Source organism: Python bivittatus, unplaced genomic scaffold (assembly GCF_059951505.1).
Source record: "Python bivittatus isolate LINGU-HERP-01145 unplaced genomic scaffold, Pbiv_v1 ctg000610_np1212, whole genome shotgun sequence".
Lineage (NCBI taxonomy): Eukaryota > Metazoa > Chordata > Lepidosauria > Squamata > Pythonidae > Python > Python bivittatus.
Window position 1 is genome coordinate 2,255,734 of NW_028277088.1, and position 18,030 is coordinate 2,273,763.

An 18,030-nucleotide genomic window follows, 5' to 3' on the forward strand; every position below is an offset into this window, starting at 1 on the left:
CGCAGACGCGGTGAGGCCGGCGCGAGGGAGGGAAGGAACGGGCGATCGAGCGATGGCGGAGCGGATTGCAGCTCCTCCTCCCGCGCCTTTCACGAACGGCCGGTGAGCGCGTGCCAGCCTCGTCACCCCCCGCTCGGAGGAGACGTCTCCGTGGGCAACACGGCCGTCCCGGGGGTGGGGGCTGGCGTTGGCCTGTGACCCCCTCCCCAATATCTCGCCGTGAGGGCCGAGGAGTGGCCTCGTCTGGCTCGCGCTGGGGTTGTCGGGAGTTGTAGTCCGAGGTTGGGGGAGGCCCAGGGTCGTTTCAGGGAGGGAGGGGAGAGGTCTAGGCCTTCGCCCCCTTCTTTGTGGGGCAGGGCGAGCCGGAGTGGGCGAGGGGATGGCAACTAGGGGCCCGTGGGCCAGGGTTGGTCGTTGGGGGAGCACCTGGAAGGGGCAAGGCAAGGGGGGCCGGTGGGATCCCCAGCCCCACTTCGAGAGGGAGGCTGCCCGGCGCCTCCCTGCCCCAATCAGGGCCTCTTTTGATGAAGGAGGGTACTCCCTGGGTACAGGATTTGCTGGTTTCTTCCTTACCCGGTAAGGAAGATAATCTTAAAACCTGGTATTTGCTCCAGAACGATTGCGAATAGCATTGGCAGATGATCAAACAGTGTAAAGCATAATCAAACAGTATAGATAACCATGACGAAATATTGAAAACAAAAGCGAAAGGACTGCAAGCTACTTTAAAAAGCCACATTAAAAAGTGTGTCTTAACACTTAAAACCTTGCCAGCGATGGGCGATCTCAGAAGTTAAATGGAGGGCCACCGGGAAAACCCAGGAGTGTAGGCTGGATCAGCAAATTGAAAAAGCAACCCAGGAGAAAATAAAAACTAGCCACTGTTGTGTTGTTCCCAGGAAACTACATGAGATCAGGTAGCGGTGGTGCGGAGCTTATAAAATGGTTATATTGTTCCTGAATTGACTGTGCTCTCCTGTTGATCGTATGATATGGTTTTAAATGTTTTAATGCTTCTGTGATTATTTTTTGGGGGGTCCTGTTGTGCTTTAACCTTGTAAGCAGTCTAGAGTCACATATGTGAGAGATGGATGGCTGTATGAACCAATCAGTCAATTAATCTAATGAATGAATGAGATCGATGTTAGGGGTTTAGGTCTGTTTGAGGGAGATTAGTTTTTTTTTTTTTTAGCACTTAAAAAAATACAGTTGAGAGCCAGAATGGACCAAATCCCATTTTCCTCACTTGGCAGATTAATGTATCTATATTCACAGAGTGGGCAAAAGTAAGCATTCTTGCCCAGTGGATGCAAAATACAAAATAGATTTATTGTCGAAGGCTTTCATGGCCGGCATACGATGGCTGGTGTGGGTCTTCCGGGCTGTGTGGCCGTGTTCTGGAAGTTTTGTTCTGGAAACAAAACTTCCAGAACACGGCCACACAGCCCGGAAGACCCACACCAGCCATCACAAAATAGATTGACTACACAACTTGTAAAAGACAATTTGTAGGTATTAGTGTGGTACTGGTCACTTTTTGTATTTTACATACAATTAATGTTTTCACAGAAATTTTACTCTCATATACATATCTACAAAAATTCTTAGAACATCTTCTCCCACTTGCTTTTCACTCTCTTTTGATCTCACTGTTTACAGTTAGTCTACAATTTTCTATATAAATCAATTGATTGAGTGCCTCTGTGGAAGTTGCCTCTCCTTGAAAACTTCTCCAGCATATTATATATTTTTAGGGGTCAGTAAAACTTTTTTGTTGTTTCAGCAGTACTAGTTGTTAACCAAAACTACCAGAAAGAGCTTGAGGATCCCACTTTGGCATTTAAGTTGTTGTGGCAACTTAAGTTGTTGTGCAGTGGCATTTAAGGATAGCTTTGAGAAGTGAAAGATATCTCCCAAAATCTTTGTAGTTAATGTGTGAAACATTTTGCCCTTAATGATCTTGTTTTGCCTGTATTTGCACACGTGTGCTAGTGCAGCTTGTACTAAAGTTTCATTTCCTGTCCTGCTGTGAATAATTTAAAATTATTTTTTTAAAAAAACAAACCACTTTGCTTCAGAGTAAACAAGGAAATGCTGTAATATTTTAACATTTTATCTCATGGGTGGTTCCTTATAGGATTACAAAAAAGCCAACCCAGAAAAGCACTGATAAAATATGCTTGTTGGTCTGAAGTGTAATTTATTGTTTTTGTTGGAAATGTTGCATCATGTCTGCATTGTACATTACCCTTGTAATGAAGAAAACAATTCCAATTCTTATAATTCCATAAAGGCCAGCGTGGTCACAAGGGAAGATGCTGGACTAGGAGTGGGGACACACAAGTTTTAGTCCCCCTCCAGCCATGGAAACTTCCTGGGGAACCTTGGGCCAGTCATTCCCTCTAGCCCAGTCTACAGCACAGGGTTGTTCTTTTGGGGAAAATTTGGGGACAGAGTGATATAAAAATTTATGGCAAGGAAAGCTAATTACCTTGGAAAGCCAATGTAGTGCAGGAGTTAGCCTGTTGAATTAGGAGTAGAGAGATCCAGGTTTAATTTAATTTATTCAGGTCAGGTACTGCCCAACTCCAAACTGACTCTGGGTGGTATCCAATAAAACCAGACAAAATACAGTCATGATTCAAAAAAAGGAATAAAAAAAGAATAAAGAACAACAGCCTGTGGCGAATTTGGTTAACAAGGCTACAGCCATGGAAGCTCACTGGGGGACTTTGGACAAGCATCTTGTTTTAAACCAACCTAACTCATAGCTAGCAACAACCCTATGAGTTAGGTTGGTTTAAAAGTGAGTTAGGTTGGGAGAAAGTGAGTCTTATATATTAGAAATAAGTGCATACCAAGTAAAAATATTAAAAAATAATAGAATAAATTGCCACTGAAATTGAAGCGAATACTCTCCTAATTACAGCTTAGGGAGAGATTCAAAATATGTTTATTTTTCCAGATCTTTTAATATTTTTAGCACTTGTATTTTATGATAGTTTTTAAGGTTGTTCCTTCTGTACCTTAAGCTCTCCTGACTGTTACAGGAATGGGCAGCATATCAATTTTCTAAATTAAAAAAAAAAAATGAAAATGAGTTCTACTTTCCCATTCAGTCAGGGGTGGGCAACCTGCAGTCTTTAGCTAGATTTCATGTGACTTCTGACCAAATTTCTAGTGTCCTTTACAAGTTAATAATTCAGACCCCTAGCAAGATTCATGGGTCCCAGGCTAATGTTCTGAAGGAGAGGAAGCCCTAGAAAACAAACCAAGTGACCATACATACTCAGGGTTCTGCAGCTGTCCACCATTGACAGTAGCCCCCAGCAGAACACTCCTGTTGTCGCTTTCCACTGATAAAAATGTTATTCACCCCTGCATACTTGTATGATATATATGCACGTGAATATTTGTGCCTCTGCGAGTTGCACTTTTAGCTTCCTGCAGAAAAAAATATTGCATGTTTGACGAACTGAGAAATAATGTGAGATTTTAAGCAAAACTTCCTGAGATGGCTGACTGGCTGGCTGGCTGGCTGGCGAGAGAGAGAGAGATCTCAGTTTCTTCAATGTCAGGTTCCAAAATGTTCAGACTCTGCCATATGACCTGGACATTCTGGAATTATTCACAGTTGTTCTGGTGGCAGTTGTTATTAGATCTGCAACATCACTGATAGCAGTTGAAAAGGGCCACCAATGGGGGAGATTCACTAGTTTACATGAATTGGGTGAAAACACAAATCCTGCTAAGCAAAGATTGATTTAAGGAATTGCAGACATGCCATAACTGCCGCTGCCCTCCCCCCCCCCCCCGAGTCATGCAGATTAAGGAGCTGGCAGGAGGGCAATATTCTGACCCTTGTCTTCTGATGCAGCCTCCTGGTTGAGCTGTCTGGATAGTGAGTGGGTCAAGGGGCTGAAATTCATAACCAGAAGTATCAATATAAGTTCCTCTTGTTTTGTGATGTGGTGTTGACTGTTCTGGAGTGGTCAGCATGTGATGCCTGGGCAAAAAATGCTCAGTTTTGTAATGTGAGAAAATGACTGGCCAGGTAGTAAATATGTGGCTCATAGCTGGACAATGAATCATGAGATCCAAAAATATATAATATCTAGTATTCTCTGTTGATGGTCCATTTTCCTGTGTTATGGGAAAACAGTCAAATGTCTGCTTTGGATCATCATTTTTTCAAATATCTCTTCTCTGCGTTTTACTCTTAGACGTGTAGTAAATTTTATGTAGTGTGGTAGGTTTTCTTTGGTTTCTTTTTTCTTTTCTTTCTTTTCCTTTTTTTTTCTTTTGGTATCTACACTTTTGGGCAATTTTTGTTTGACTCAGAAATCAAGAAGCCTCAGTTTATGAGAATTTGGAGGCTACCCAAAGATTCTGAATCTACAAACAGACCAGGTAAATGGGGAAAATGCAGGTTTGATTGTCAGATATTTCTTGCAAAAGATTTAGCAGGTGTGGTAGGAGATCATAACAGCGCACAAAGCCAAATGTGTCTGTTTACCTTCATTCAGATAGATGATCATATGCATATGCTTGAATATCACTCAGACACCTGTTATTGATGATAAAGGGTTGGGTGTGTGAACTGACTTTATTAAAAAAAAAACCCTGCCTTTTAGATTAGATGAACAGGTAGTCCTCATTTAGCAACTGTTCGCAGTTATGACCATGATGAAAAAGTAACTTTGCCCCCAGTTCTCACAATGACAACCTTCGCAGGTCTGTAAAACAAAGGAAAGCTGAGATAGATCATAAGCAGAGTTGCAGTTTCACTTAGCAACCGCTTCACTTAATGACCAAGTTGCCAGTCCCATTTGGGGTCGCTAAACAAGGACTACCTGTGGAGGTTTAGAATTTGTTTCTTTTATGTGATCAGCTGATTTGTAAGTTACCAAGTAACAAATGCACATACGTGAACCAATCTCTTTTTGCATATATTGATGTATCAAAAGGTGTTACTTGGATGACTTCCGAAGGAGTCTGGTGGCAAGCCTGGTGGTACCTTTTCGGATAATGATACGTTCTATTAAAAGGCGTATGCTCTCTTCATCAGATGCAGATGTAGCTTACGAAACCCGATGCCGATTAATAATATTTGTTAGTTGGAAAAGGTGCAACCAGACTCCTCCTGATTTTTTTGCTGCCATAGACAAACACAATTCTCCTACAGTGTCTTGGATGGCTTTTGTACAGCAGTGAGTATAATAGTTCTTGATTGGAAATCTCATTTCTTCTCTAGACTTTTATGCTGTATTTACATAACAGTTATAGCTTGCTTATGTTTTAGTTTAAGTAACTAGAGATGGCGACTTTATTTCTTGGCGTGCAGATGGTTGGGAAGGAATGTGGTCAAGGCTGTATCCTTACATGAAATACAGTGCAATTTTTGGAATGGATTCTGTCCTTGGCTGACCTGCATCTTTCAGTTAACACCTGGAAGAGAGGCTGTTTAGACAAGTTCACTCTTCCTGTTTACTCTTGCGAGCTGTGAGATAACAAACTTCCAGCTCTAACCCCAGTCAGATCATTATTCCCCTCTTTTGTCATAGCAGGTGCCCAGTGCCTGCTAGATCAGTGTTTCTCAACCTTGGCAGCTTGAAGATGTGTGGACTTCAATTCCCAGAATTCCGCAGCCAGCACAGCTGGCTGGGGAATTCTGGGAGTTGAAGTCCACCCATCTTCAAGTTGCCAAGGTTGAGAAACACTGTGCTAGACACTTAATCCTCATTAATGTCTAACCTTGCTGATACCTAAACTGAGCAGCTTGGGATGGGTGGGGGGGAAGAGAGGTTGCAGGGCTATAAAACTTGCCCAATGAAAGCAACTCCTTTGTTTGGCCTCACCCAGCTGTTTGGGGTCATATCCTTCTGACACTGTAAGTATATTCAGAGGCAATTCTTAATAAACCTTTTTCAAGATTTATTATCGTCCTGGCATCTCCCTTAGTGTTCTCATTCTTTGGTATCCGTCCTGCCCATCCTAAATTAAGTGTCGACACACAGATTAAAGGCGAAAGGTTCAGATCACCCTAAGCCATCGTGAAGATTGTTTGATTTGGCTTTAGCATGTGAATGCAGCCATTGTGGTTTGTAAACCATGGTTGATGGCTTAATGCTTGACAAACCCAGCCAATTGTCAATTATTCAGTAAAGCACTGTTAAGCACACCCTGAGCGCACTGGTTAAAGATATATTAATAACAGCCATGGTGCTGGCTTATAGGGCTAACATTCAAGACCTGGATAATCTGGGGGCAGGGGGAATGCTTGTCAAATGCTTAAAGAAGTCATTTTACTAATTATGCTTGACATTTGACAAGAGAATGAGAATTTAAGATTGAAGTATGTTCATCTGCCAAATACTGCATTATGTTTTGTGCTGATTGTTTTTCTAGTAAATGTCACATTTGTCAGAATATTTTTACAGTGGTAATAATTTGCTGCAGAAGAAATTACTGTCCCCTTGAAGAGCTCTTTGAATTTGCAGCACTGATATATCATGATGTTCTTTTCTATTGCTTTTAATTTCAAATGGAGCATCTTTAGTGTGTGGCAATGATAAGGACAAGTTAGAACTAGTCTATTTTAAATGAAATTGCATGCATATGTTCTTGGTTTGATTTTTTTCAAAGGGTGTCAATAGAGCAAGGGAATAAAATGTGATCATGCAAGACATAGGGGTTTAGTTTTATCTAACTAATAAAACTCAGAATTATGCAGAGATCCAAATTTAAAGTGCGAAATATGATTTGGAGGGTGCATGGCTACCTATGTTGCACCTGTTGGAACACCTTAAGGCATGTATTTTGGGGGGAGGGGGGGCTTCTGTGGCCGCCTTCTGTAAGTGTCATGTAACCCTGGAAAAAGATGTCTTTTTTTTGTGAGGGTTGGTGTGCCATGGTTCAGTGATAGAGCACTTCATGTAGGGTCCTTGCTTCAGCTTCAGGCATTGCAGGCTTGGAAAATATATGTGGAAGAAAGACTTGGAAGGTATATTTGCAAGGGCTATTATTAATTGGTGTGGGTGTGGATACCAGACTAGCAAACCAAATAGTTACACTCAGAAGAGTGCAGCTTCATGTGTTCAGAATTCAAGAACTGGGGTTTGGAATGAGTGAGTTCACATTTCAATGCCTTACAGTCTCAAACCATACCTTCACCAGTGTTTTCAAGAAGTCTTCTCTGTAAAACTCATGAAAGGTGACTGAACAGTACGTTAACTATTAATCATTGATTGCATAATTTGTTTGCTCCTTTGAAGGTGGTGGTGGTTTCTTTGGCCTTGAGGAAGAGGAAGCAAGAAATAAGGTAATGGATGAGAACATCCATATCCATACGTGGCCCTGTTCCTATTACCTCAACTCCGAGAAGCAGTGGGTTCCTGGCAAACTCTTGCTGACACCTGTTTCAGTAAGGTTTACAGCTGACAAATCTGGAGAACTCCTGGCCAGCTTCCATCTTTCCAGCATCAGCGAGATCAAGAAAGAATCTTCCACCTTCATTTTTAGTTCCCTCACTCTTTTGGAGAACAATACCAAGCACTGGTTCAGTTCCCTTCAGCCTAATCGAAATGTGGTCTTCAATGTTCTTGAACATTTTTGGAGAGAACAGCTGCTGTCATCTGATGGGGCTGGGGCACAGACAGCTTGTCCCCAGACATCCAAGGGCAAGGAGTTAACCGGTTTGTTGATGGGATCTCAGAAGCGCCTGGAAGATACTGCGAAGGTGCTTGAGCACCAGGGTGAACAGTTTGATAACATCATGAAGGGGCTGGACAAGATTGAATCAGAGATGGATGTGGCAGACAGGTATGGCGACACGCAACTAGTTCTGATTGCAGCTGTAGTGGGATCTGCACAGGGAGATGATTGGTGGGTCATAGGATAACATCTGGAGGTCTGCTTTGCTGGGAATCATAGAGGACACTCATTGGCAAACAGAACTTGTCATCAAGAACAAGTGGATAGCCACAGCTTAGAAGAGGTATATAGTTATTTAAATTCAAGGCGGATAGCTTGAACACAGCTGCTTTTGGGGAAGTATCACAGCCCAACGTTTTCTTTAATTCTCAAGTTTGGTACTCCAGGATAGGAATGGGGTCTTCCAATACTAATGAATTACAGTTCCTAGCAGCTCCAGTCAACACTGTCACTGGTGAGAGATGCCAGGTATTCTAGTCCAGCGCATCTGGAAGACACGTTTTCTCTTCCTGGGATACGCGATACTTTGCGTGCTGGTTTTCATTAAATGGCAAAACACACACCTAGTAGTGGAGAAGAGGAATTTCTTGCCTAAATCAATTCTAGGAGGCTCTGGGTGAGCTAGAGCTGAAATCAGCATTGCCTAAATCCAAAATGCTCTTCCTTGAATTATACTATTTCCCACCCAAAAAAAAAAAAAGGAAAGCATTTGTGACAGGCCAAAATCTCATTTGGATGAATATGGGTGACACCAGGCCTTTGTGGCAATTTCAGAAAAGTATGCGTGTTAGTTCAGGCAGAAGATGGTTGGGTGAAATTCAGCAGGTATTTTATTGATATGTCACAGGGGCCATTCTTTGCAAAGCTTTGGAGTTGGGAATACTGTATTTGCGAATGGTTCTGAGAAAGAAAAGATCATGGTCAATAGGAAAGTCTGTAGAAAGAAAATCCCTTTGTTCCAATTCTTCAGTAGAGGTTGGAAAAAATTTTACCTGTAGCCCAAACTATCTTTGGAAACAGCTCCTGAATAGTTTGATTGTATAGATTTTATTCTCTTTTTTCTTTTTCTGTCTCTTTTTCCTTTCTTTTTTTGCTATATCCAGCGATGGCAAAATTGGCTGTATATATTCATAATAGAAGTTTAACTACAGTGCATTCAAACAGAAATGGCTCCCTTAGATATGATACACCACACAGCAAGGCAGGTTTAGACATTTGAAATACGATTTTTAAATGAAAAAGAGTTGGTTTCAGTGTCTCATTTATATGTATCTATACTAATTTTGCTATCTGCTTGAAGAATGTAAAGTGGCCATATGTTTATAATACAGTTTAATATAAAAAAAAGATTGAGGGGATGGCAGGCAGGGAAACAGACAAATTGACTCTTGCCCTTTTGAGATGTTTAATTGGCTTTTCAAAGAAAAAATTATTTTTTTTTTTAACATAGTGCACTTGATCAGTCTTCAAACTTTATAATTCAAACTAACAACTCTGTGAATTCATTTAGATGCTTGGGATTACCTTCCAGTTTTAGAATGATGATAATTATAATTATAATTTACTTGGAATAGCTTATATCCTGCGATGACACCTTTAACACCATCAGACAACAACATCTGCCTATCCCAGGTCCTTGGGAAGAACTTGATAGGTGGTAAAAATGCCAGATGCAGTCTACACATCTGGCTGACTGTGCGACCAGCCATAATAATAGTTATGACAGCTGGCTGGGTGACTTTGGGCTAGTCACTGTCTCTTAGCCCAACTCATCTCACAGGGTTGTTGTTGAGGAAAAAATAGGAGGAGGAAGGAATATTCGCTATGTTTGTCACCTTGAGTTATTTATAAAAAATAATAAAGGTGGGATGAAAAAAATCTAAAAAAAATATTAAACTTGTATGCTGCCTGACTCTCAACAAGTCTGGGCGTTGCGTTGCCCCATTCACTGGTTTCTGAACAGGAACATTGCTAGAATAATATGCAATTAATTTTTTAGACAAATCGTTCTTACCTTTGCTTCACCATTGGTAAATAGCATGGATTTACAGTTTACAACATCCACCCATCCTCTGTTGGCTGACTACATCTGATGTCATTAAACATTCAGTAATTTTCCAACTTTTCACCATAAAAATGTTCCCAAAAGGCGCTTGACAAAAAAAAAAGATATTTCTAGAAAATAAATCACCTGTGAACTCCAGAAATTAGAGGAGTTATTCTCTGTTTGGCAAAAAAAAAAAGGGGGGGGGAGTTAAAATAGAAGCAGAGAGAAAAACTAGCTGCACGAATATGCAGAAAGCAGGAGAATTGAAGGAAAGGTTAAAGGGGTTACGGTTCTGTGCAAAAATATTTACAACCCTTTGGATTTTGAATTGTTTAATACTTTTGCCACTTAAGGTGATCAGAGCTTTTGTGAAGCTCCCACTAATACTGTACTATATGTAAAAGGACTCTGAGCAAACAGATAACACCAACATTTGCTGCAGCCTGCAGAAGTATTCCCCTCCCTCCCTGGTTCACTAGTTGTGTGTTAAAAAATCAGGTTCAATTTGCACCATCCCTGACCTATATAAATCTCAGGAACTTTAGCTCCTCTCAAAACAGTGACGTTCTCACCGTGCATGTCATGCCCTGCTTAAAAGAAATGTCTGAAGTCCTCCATAAAGAAGTTATTGATGCCTATCAGTCTGGGAAAGGTTACAGTGGCCTTCTGAAATCTCTGTGGTTCCACCAATCCATAGTCAAAGGTACAGTCCTGAAATGGACTTCAGGTCTCACTTACCTTAGTTAAAGTCAGAGTCACTAAGAAGGGCATTGATGCTCATCTCAAAACATCCAGGTTTGCCAGACAGCACCTGGATGATCATATCCCCTCTCCCATCCCACCCCAGCCGGGCTTCTGAAAGAATGTCCTGTAGGATAATAAGAACATGCCACCTGTCACTTATGGAGAGGGTAGTATCATGATATGGAGATGCTTTGCTGCCTCAAGACTTGCTCTTACTAAAGGAGCACGACTTCTGCTTTGTATCAGAGAATTCCATAAAGGTCTGTCAGCCATCTGTTAGTGCAGGTAGTTCATTCAGAAGGACAATGACCTAAAACATAAGCAAGTTTGCAAGAACATGGATGGTGTCCATGGGATTGAGTGTGCAGACTCTGACAGATGGAGAAGAGCACCATCAGTGTTTGGGAATGGCCAAATCAAAGACCAGGTCTAAATTCTATGGAAAGGTTGTGGCAGGACTGTTACTGAGTTCAGGCGGGCCCAGTGGAGGAATAGGCCCCAAATTCCCACACGGTGGTGCGAGGAACTGATTACCAGTGACAAGAAGCACTGAGATGCTGTGATTTCAGCTCAAGGTGATATAGTGCAGTACTGAATCAGACAGGGCAATTACCTTTTCCACACTGGCATATCACATGCTGAGTGACTTTTATTTTTTATTTTTTATTTTTTATTTTATTTATTTATTTAATTTATATAGCCATCCATTTCACATTTGTGACTCTGGGCAGCTTAAAATTAAAACAGAAAGTGCCAAAAAAAAAGAATAAAACAGCCATACAAACAATACAAACAATACAAATATTAAAAACAATTAAAAGCTACATAGTACAGTCACCTGGAGAGAACAGACGTTCAAGAGCGGTACAGCCATTTTATGGGCTCCACACCACTCTCTGATCCCCAAAGACTTTGTTTATAAAGTAAAAGAAACCAGCACAAAATTGTCTTTATATATTAGTAGGACCCACAGAGGTGATAATATTCGTTGGGAAAAATATGCAACAATTCAGAAAATCCGAAAATGGACGAATGCTTTTCTCCAGATCTATATGTAGTAGTTGTGATCAGGATTGGAGGAAAGGATTACTCTGATAAAACTTATTTCATTTTCTTTATTATTTCAATTTTTATGACCACCCACCTGCTGTGCAGCTAAACGGCTGACAGAGGTCTAAAAATGTCAAGCTATAACACAAGTTTAACATGCAGACATACCAAAAATTGATTACATCTTTTCACTGGCTTCTTAAAGAATTGATTGGCAATCTAATGTACAAATTCAAGTTGCTTTGTCTAAACTGCTTCCTTTAAAACTCAACCTTGCATAAAGACTTATGGCTTCTTTCTCAGTTTAAGCTTACATACTAACAACATGCCAAATATTTCATTTTAAATGCTTGGAATATTTTTTTTTCCAGAAGCATATAAATGTAAAAGTATTGCAGAAATATGTAAATGTTTAAGGGAGTGCACTTTTAGGAGGAATCTAAGAAGTCCAGGTAAACTGTACTTGCTGTGCTGAGCTTTTTGCTGAAATAGGAGCATAGACACACTTCTGGTGTGGTTGTGAAGGGAGGAAGGATTATGAACTGTTCCACTGAGGAAGGGTGGGCAGCTAGTACCACTATATATCCCCGTCCCTCCCTCCCTCCCTTCCATTTAAAAACTGCCCAGCTGTATAACAGCACTGAACATGGATGATGGCAAAGTATTATGGGACTTATATATAATATCAGAGCAACAGACTGTCTTTCTCAAGATAGAGGGGAGGAAAATGCAGAAGATACAGACTGTAATAATTGTCTTATTGGGTGCTGTCATTCAAAAAGCAGTTATTGGGCATGGCACAGATATTCTTCCATAGGTAACCCAATCAGTGTGTATAGTGTGGCATAATCACAATGTTTGTCCGTGCTCAGGCCGCAGGGAATAACATTCAGCCTCTTCCAGCTGCTCCATGTTGAACTCTGTCTTCATAAGACATCAGAGAGCTTATGGTGGAAGTCCAAAGTAGCTGGACTCTCATCCATTCCAACTAGGTAATCTGTATATGAAAAGATAAGACTTCGCTTTCTGGGGGCCAAGTCTGTTTCTGAACCTGTTGCTTTCCTCTTCCTCTTAGGTTATTGTCAGAACTTGAATCTCCATCTTGGTGGCCTTTTGGTGGAAAACTACCCAAGGTAGTGTCTGAAGGAGGAAAGGTGAAGGAGAACCCCATGGGTTCAGGTTCTAAAGGCAAGGATGGAGTGATAGTGCAAATCCCAGTTATCATCACCGAAAGGACAGATTCTAATGTCAAACCAGGCAGCCTCATGCTCTCAGTTTCTGGCCTGAAGATCAGCGACTCCAAGTCTCAGCTGCTACACTGGTTTGACAAGAGGGATGTTGATGACGTGAAAGTTCACACACCCTATGAAATCTCTATCCGCCAGAGGTTCATTGGGAAGCCAGACATCTGCTATCGGCTGCTGTCGGCAAAGATGCCAGAAGCCATCCCCTTCCTGGAGATGCAGTTCAGCAAGAAGATTCAGTTCCTGGAGGATGCTTTGGGGCTGGCGCAGGCTAGGAGGACTCCTCAAGAGGAGTTTGGGGGTTCCATTTGGCAAGCAGGTAAGAGACAGAAGAAAAAGACCTTCAAATAATTGGAATATGCTTTTTGAGAAATAATAATCAAAGGAATAGGCATTTAAGCAGCACCTCAGAGCCTTCTTCCCAGCATGATGTCCTTCAGATATCTTGACCTGCAGTTCCAAGAGTCACACATAACTGAAAGGCACCCGATTGGGGCAGTCTCCTTTGGAGCATCTAGAATGCTTCAGATACTCTTCTAACAATCTTCTGAGATAGATCTTCATTGTAGATGACCTGGGCTGCCACTGGAGGTTCTGTGTTTGAAGCTGCTAAATAATTACTCTTCTCCTGAAACCACAGAGTTGCTGATGCAAGGGGAAGGACTACTGGAATTGCTACAATAACCTTGAAAGAAGCTCACTGGATGAGTCCCGTTTTCATCAGAGGTTACCAAGGGTTTAGATACCATGTCCCTCCACTGATATTTGAATCCATTACCTCCCAGACATGGGGAATGAAAGCCCAACCTAACGCGTGGGTAACACCACCATCTGCGTTTCCATTGTCAAGCTCATACTTTTAATCAGGTTTGTAAGCTCCCCACATACACCCCCTTGCCTTGAAGAGCACTTCTAAATATGATGCTTTAGGTGCTGCTGGATTGCAGCCCCCCTCATTCTTCACCATTTCCCATGCTGGCTGGGACTGATGGGAATTATTCCTCTAGCAGAACATACTAGAACTTCTAGCAGAATATACGTTACCCATCCTGAGTTAACGTCTCAGTTCTCCACTGCTCAGAGATTAGGAATACCTTTATCATCCTCCAGGTCTTTGCTCCCCAGGGCTGCTGTAATAGGTAACTCAGCACATTCTTCATTTGGTTCTGAATCCTGTGCTTTTCTTTAATGGCTACTCTTCTGTCATTTCCTGCCAGGAATGTATGGAAATTCCCAAAGTTGATGCTCTGAGCTCACAATACATTTTACATAGTTTACTTTGAGCAATTCAGCATGTTTTGGAGTCTGGCTGTTGCAGAGTGTGCAGAAGCCCTAGTGTTTGATCATGAATGCCTTCCTGCTGTGCTTAAAAAGAGCTGTCAGGCAATTAAAACAAGCTGGCCTGTTAAGCAACTGGGTTCCATTGCACCCTGTGCTAAAATTAAATTTCATCAGAGATTACAGTGTTCTCTTGTTGGCCGGTTGCTGAGATCTGATGCTCAGAAAAGCTTGTTAATTTTTAAATGAAGGACTCCCAGGCACCAGCTGGTAAAATGCTAGTCTAACTCCTCAGAGGCAGAACAGCCGGTTGGTTTTTAAGTGTGGTTCACCCTGAGAAATAATGTTCAGCTCATGATGTGACAATGCCAGTTATAAAAAGAATTGCTTTTGTGAGTCTTTTTAAACTGATCCTATTTGTGCACCAAATGGTTTGCATTAACAACTTACAGGAGTTTGATGTCCTCTCTCTCCTCCTCCCTCACTGTTTTTATGCTTTAAGTAGCAAACTTCAATAACAGAAATCCAGCAAGAATGGAAATGTTGGTTTGTGCTGCGTCTCCAAAAGCCAGTCTCGTCTTTTTGCCACTGAGAATTGCCACTAGATGGCAATCAACCACCACACCTGATCAGCCAGTATATATTTTTTTATTTCCTCAGCTATTTCACGAGTAAAATATGTCATTTTTCTAAAGAGGTTAGGGCAGGGTTGAAGCTAGCAAAATGTGTTTCTTTTATTCATCACCCAAAGCCGGTGAGAGGCTTTTAATGGAATCTTGCACGAAGGAACACATGCACAAATTCTTGCTGCTTTGGGACCAGCTATTGGGTGTCTCAGATTATAGTTCCAGAGTCATTTCTAGTCAGACAAAGAATAGCATGACTTGTGTGCACTGAACACCCCTCTGAAAGAGGCCCACAATTTTAGGTGGAAATTGCAGTCATTTAATCTCTTCTGGCCGTTGAAACTTGGAGACTTAAACCAGGTTCTTTGTCGGCCTGATGCCCTCCAGGTTGATTGAGTCGATTTATATTCTCTTTTCTCCAAGAGCTGAAGGTAGCTTACAGGGGGATTTATCCCCATTCCAGCAGCCCTGAGAGGTAGGGTGCCCAGAAAAAGAGAGGAGTGACTGGCGTCCTAAAGTCACCTAGTGAGTTTCTGTGGCACAAGCCTGGATCTTCCCAATTCTAATCTAACAATTTAACCACCGCACTGTACTGTCTTTCAGTCGTGTTATTTTATGTCCGTCATGATAGGAATTAAGATGGGGAAATTCGTAGGGTACCAGTTGAGAAAGGCTCCCTTCACCACTGCAAGCCATCAAATGCCTTTTTATTCCAGTGGCCACCATACATTAATGCCAAAAGGGGGTGGGGGGAATCCCTACCCTGGTTATGCTAGACATGCAACTTCCTTGGACCTGGATGCAATTTTTGCTGCCATGGATTTTTTTGGTGGCAGATAAAATAGGCAGGGCCCTCTTGCCCCCTTGAAGGAACCTCTGGCTATACAAGCTTGTGTTTGGCCAGATTCTGGCCTCAGCTGGATTCTCACTGGATGAGTAATGGTGCGAGGGGTGCTCAGCTTTTACGCATACGCCCCTCTTTAGGACTGGGTTGATTCAAATCTGGGAAGTTTCTAGGGGAAGGCAGAGCACAAGTGCTCTGCTCAGTTCATTTAGCCATCTGTGTTTTCTGTCTATTTCCTGATAAGCAGGCCAGGTTTTTTTTAAGCGTGCTGCGTTCTGTCATTATTGCCTCTTTGTTGTTAGGGGAAACGTTTCATATGAACGTATAAGGCTGCTTCATATCCTATTGGGGCAAACTACTGCTTTGTTTAGTCTGCAGGTATTATCAGCGGCTTCTGCGGGATCTCTGCTGGAAGACCTTCCCAGCTGTACTGAGATCCCTCTAAATCAGAAGTGAGCAACTCACAGGCAATTCGATCCCCCCCCAGCTCTTTTTTCACTTTTGGTGGTTAATCCACCCCCTTCCCCCCAGGCATGAAGGGCTAGATTGTCTTTTGAAAGCTTGACAGTATAGTTTGCACAGGGACGGGGGCGGTTTGGCTAGGGCTGACATAAGAGTTTGATTTTACCTCACCCCCAAATTGAAGCATCACACCCTGTGAATCCCTTGGACCCTGTAGCGCAACCAGGCACACGGGGTTTGCTGAGCTAGACTCTTAAGTCGGCATTCTGCTGGCCAGCCTGAGGAGTGCTGGGAGTTGTAGTCCCAACGGTTCTGGGCAGCGCTGTAAGGGAAGGGGCTTCTAACGGAATATGCTGGGAGTTGATTGTAGCCGTGCAACATTGCCCAATTTTGAGATAGTGTGGAAATCCCTGGAAACTATTGGGGATGGAGGTAGGGAAAGGGCCAGGAAGCAAAGCAAAAGAATCCACATGCATTGGGTGTCTCCAACTCTGATACAAGATAGTCTCCCCCCATGTGGAAGTCATACAATCCTTCAGCATTTTGAGGTTTGTGCCATTTGTCAGCGGCAGAGCGCATGCCAAGAGCAGAATCTTTGCAGAATTCTCCCTTGCAAGTGAGATCAATAGGTTGGAAAAACAAGCACCTTGTTTGCTTCAAGGCAGTGCACCAGCGAACCGCTTGTGGGTCAGAGCAAAGGGCGCATTTCTCCAGCCTCTCATTACTTTCGTGGCTGCTTCCCACCGTCGGCCATATTTTAAACTCCATCCTGAAACAGCCAGCTGGGGAAAGTTGGATTTATGAATTTATAAATAAGGTGGCTCCCAGTCACACTATCAGTAAGGTGCATTCGGTGGGTGACTTTGGACGTTTTGCACCTGTACCAGCCGTTTGGTTTGCTGGGTATGAGCTGGCGGGTTTCAGACAAAGTTAAATTTAGACTGGCATGAATGTCTCCCTTGTGGCGAAGCTGCCCGGGTCCCAGTTTGGGAGCTGAGGCTGCGATAACCAAATAATTCCAGGGGATTAAGAGTTTGCAGTAATTACTCCTGTGGGGATTTAGGGCCTTGTATTTTTAGCTTTAGCTTTTGTGTCTGCCTTTTACATTAAGTAACACAATCCAGAGCAGCGGGCAGGCGCTGTCCCCCGGCCAGTCCTTCTGGCACAGATTCTCCAAAACCTGAGCAAGCTTCAGCTTCCCAACCTACTTTCTGGCCCAGTGCCCCGCAGCTGTCGCAATGGAGGTGGTGTGTGCTCTGGGCAGGGTGCTGCTGCCCCCGCCCCCATCCAGCATATCCTGTTCCAGTAGAGACTGTTGGGGTGGAGAGGAGGGTGCTAGGAGTATCTCAGGAATGAGCTACACCTGGTGCAAACCGCCCGCAGCTCCGGACTGCAAGTAACGGCCTTTAATTGCCACACGTAGCTTGGATCGGATGCCGTGATCAGAGCCAGGGCTTTAAATAAACCACAGACGGCGTAGCTGCTTCGGGAACCACCACCCACATGCTACCGTGTTGTTTTATTCCGGATACCCCAGGATCATCCAGTCTGATTTTTTTGTTCTGAGGTTGGCAGACTGACTGACCGCAAATTGCGGGTGGATCCCCAGGGACCTGCCGGCTGGTGTTTTTGTTTGGTCAGGTGACTCGATCGGTTGACCTCTGGGGAGTCGAGAGAGGAAAGCCATGTGCCTTGTGGCTTTAGAAGAGTAATAGGGACTTCACATTTGGCCAGCAAGGGATGTCCAGAACTGGAGGGTGGGTCCCCCTTACCAAACCATAGCTGGAGGATACTTTGCAGGAGAGAGGAAAGAATTATTCTGGTGGATTTCCACCAAGATGGGAAGGGGAATCCCTCCTCCTCCTCCTCCTCCTCCTCCTCCCCTTCCCCCTCCCCTTCCCCCTCACCCCCAGAGTGGGCATTAATCATCCCATCAGACTTTTGCACCTTGGTCTTCCTCTCTCCTAGCAAGGCTTGGATTCTGGAATAATCCTGTGAAATTCACAAGACCTGTGGTGCAGC

At 42.9% G+C, this 18,030-nt stretch overlaps 1 protein-coding gene across 1 annotated transcript in view; it reads left to right on the top strand.

Annotated features, from left to right (window-relative positions):
* The first annotated feature begins 7 nt into the window (after positions 1-7).
* Positions 8-18,030, top strand: part of SNAP47 (synaptosome associated protein 47) — a 29,844-nt gene continuing 11,821 nt past the window's right edge. The window contains exons 1-3 of the mRNA XM_088150777.1: positions 8-102; positions 7,275-7,821; positions 12,630-13,117. Of these exons, the coding sequence (XP_088006903.1) occupies positions 7,325-7,821; positions 12,630-13,117 (985 nt within the window). The 5' untranslated portion in view covers positions 8-102; positions 7,275-7,324. The remainder of the gene's footprint in view (positions 103-7,274; positions 7,822-12,629; positions 13,118-18,030) is intronic.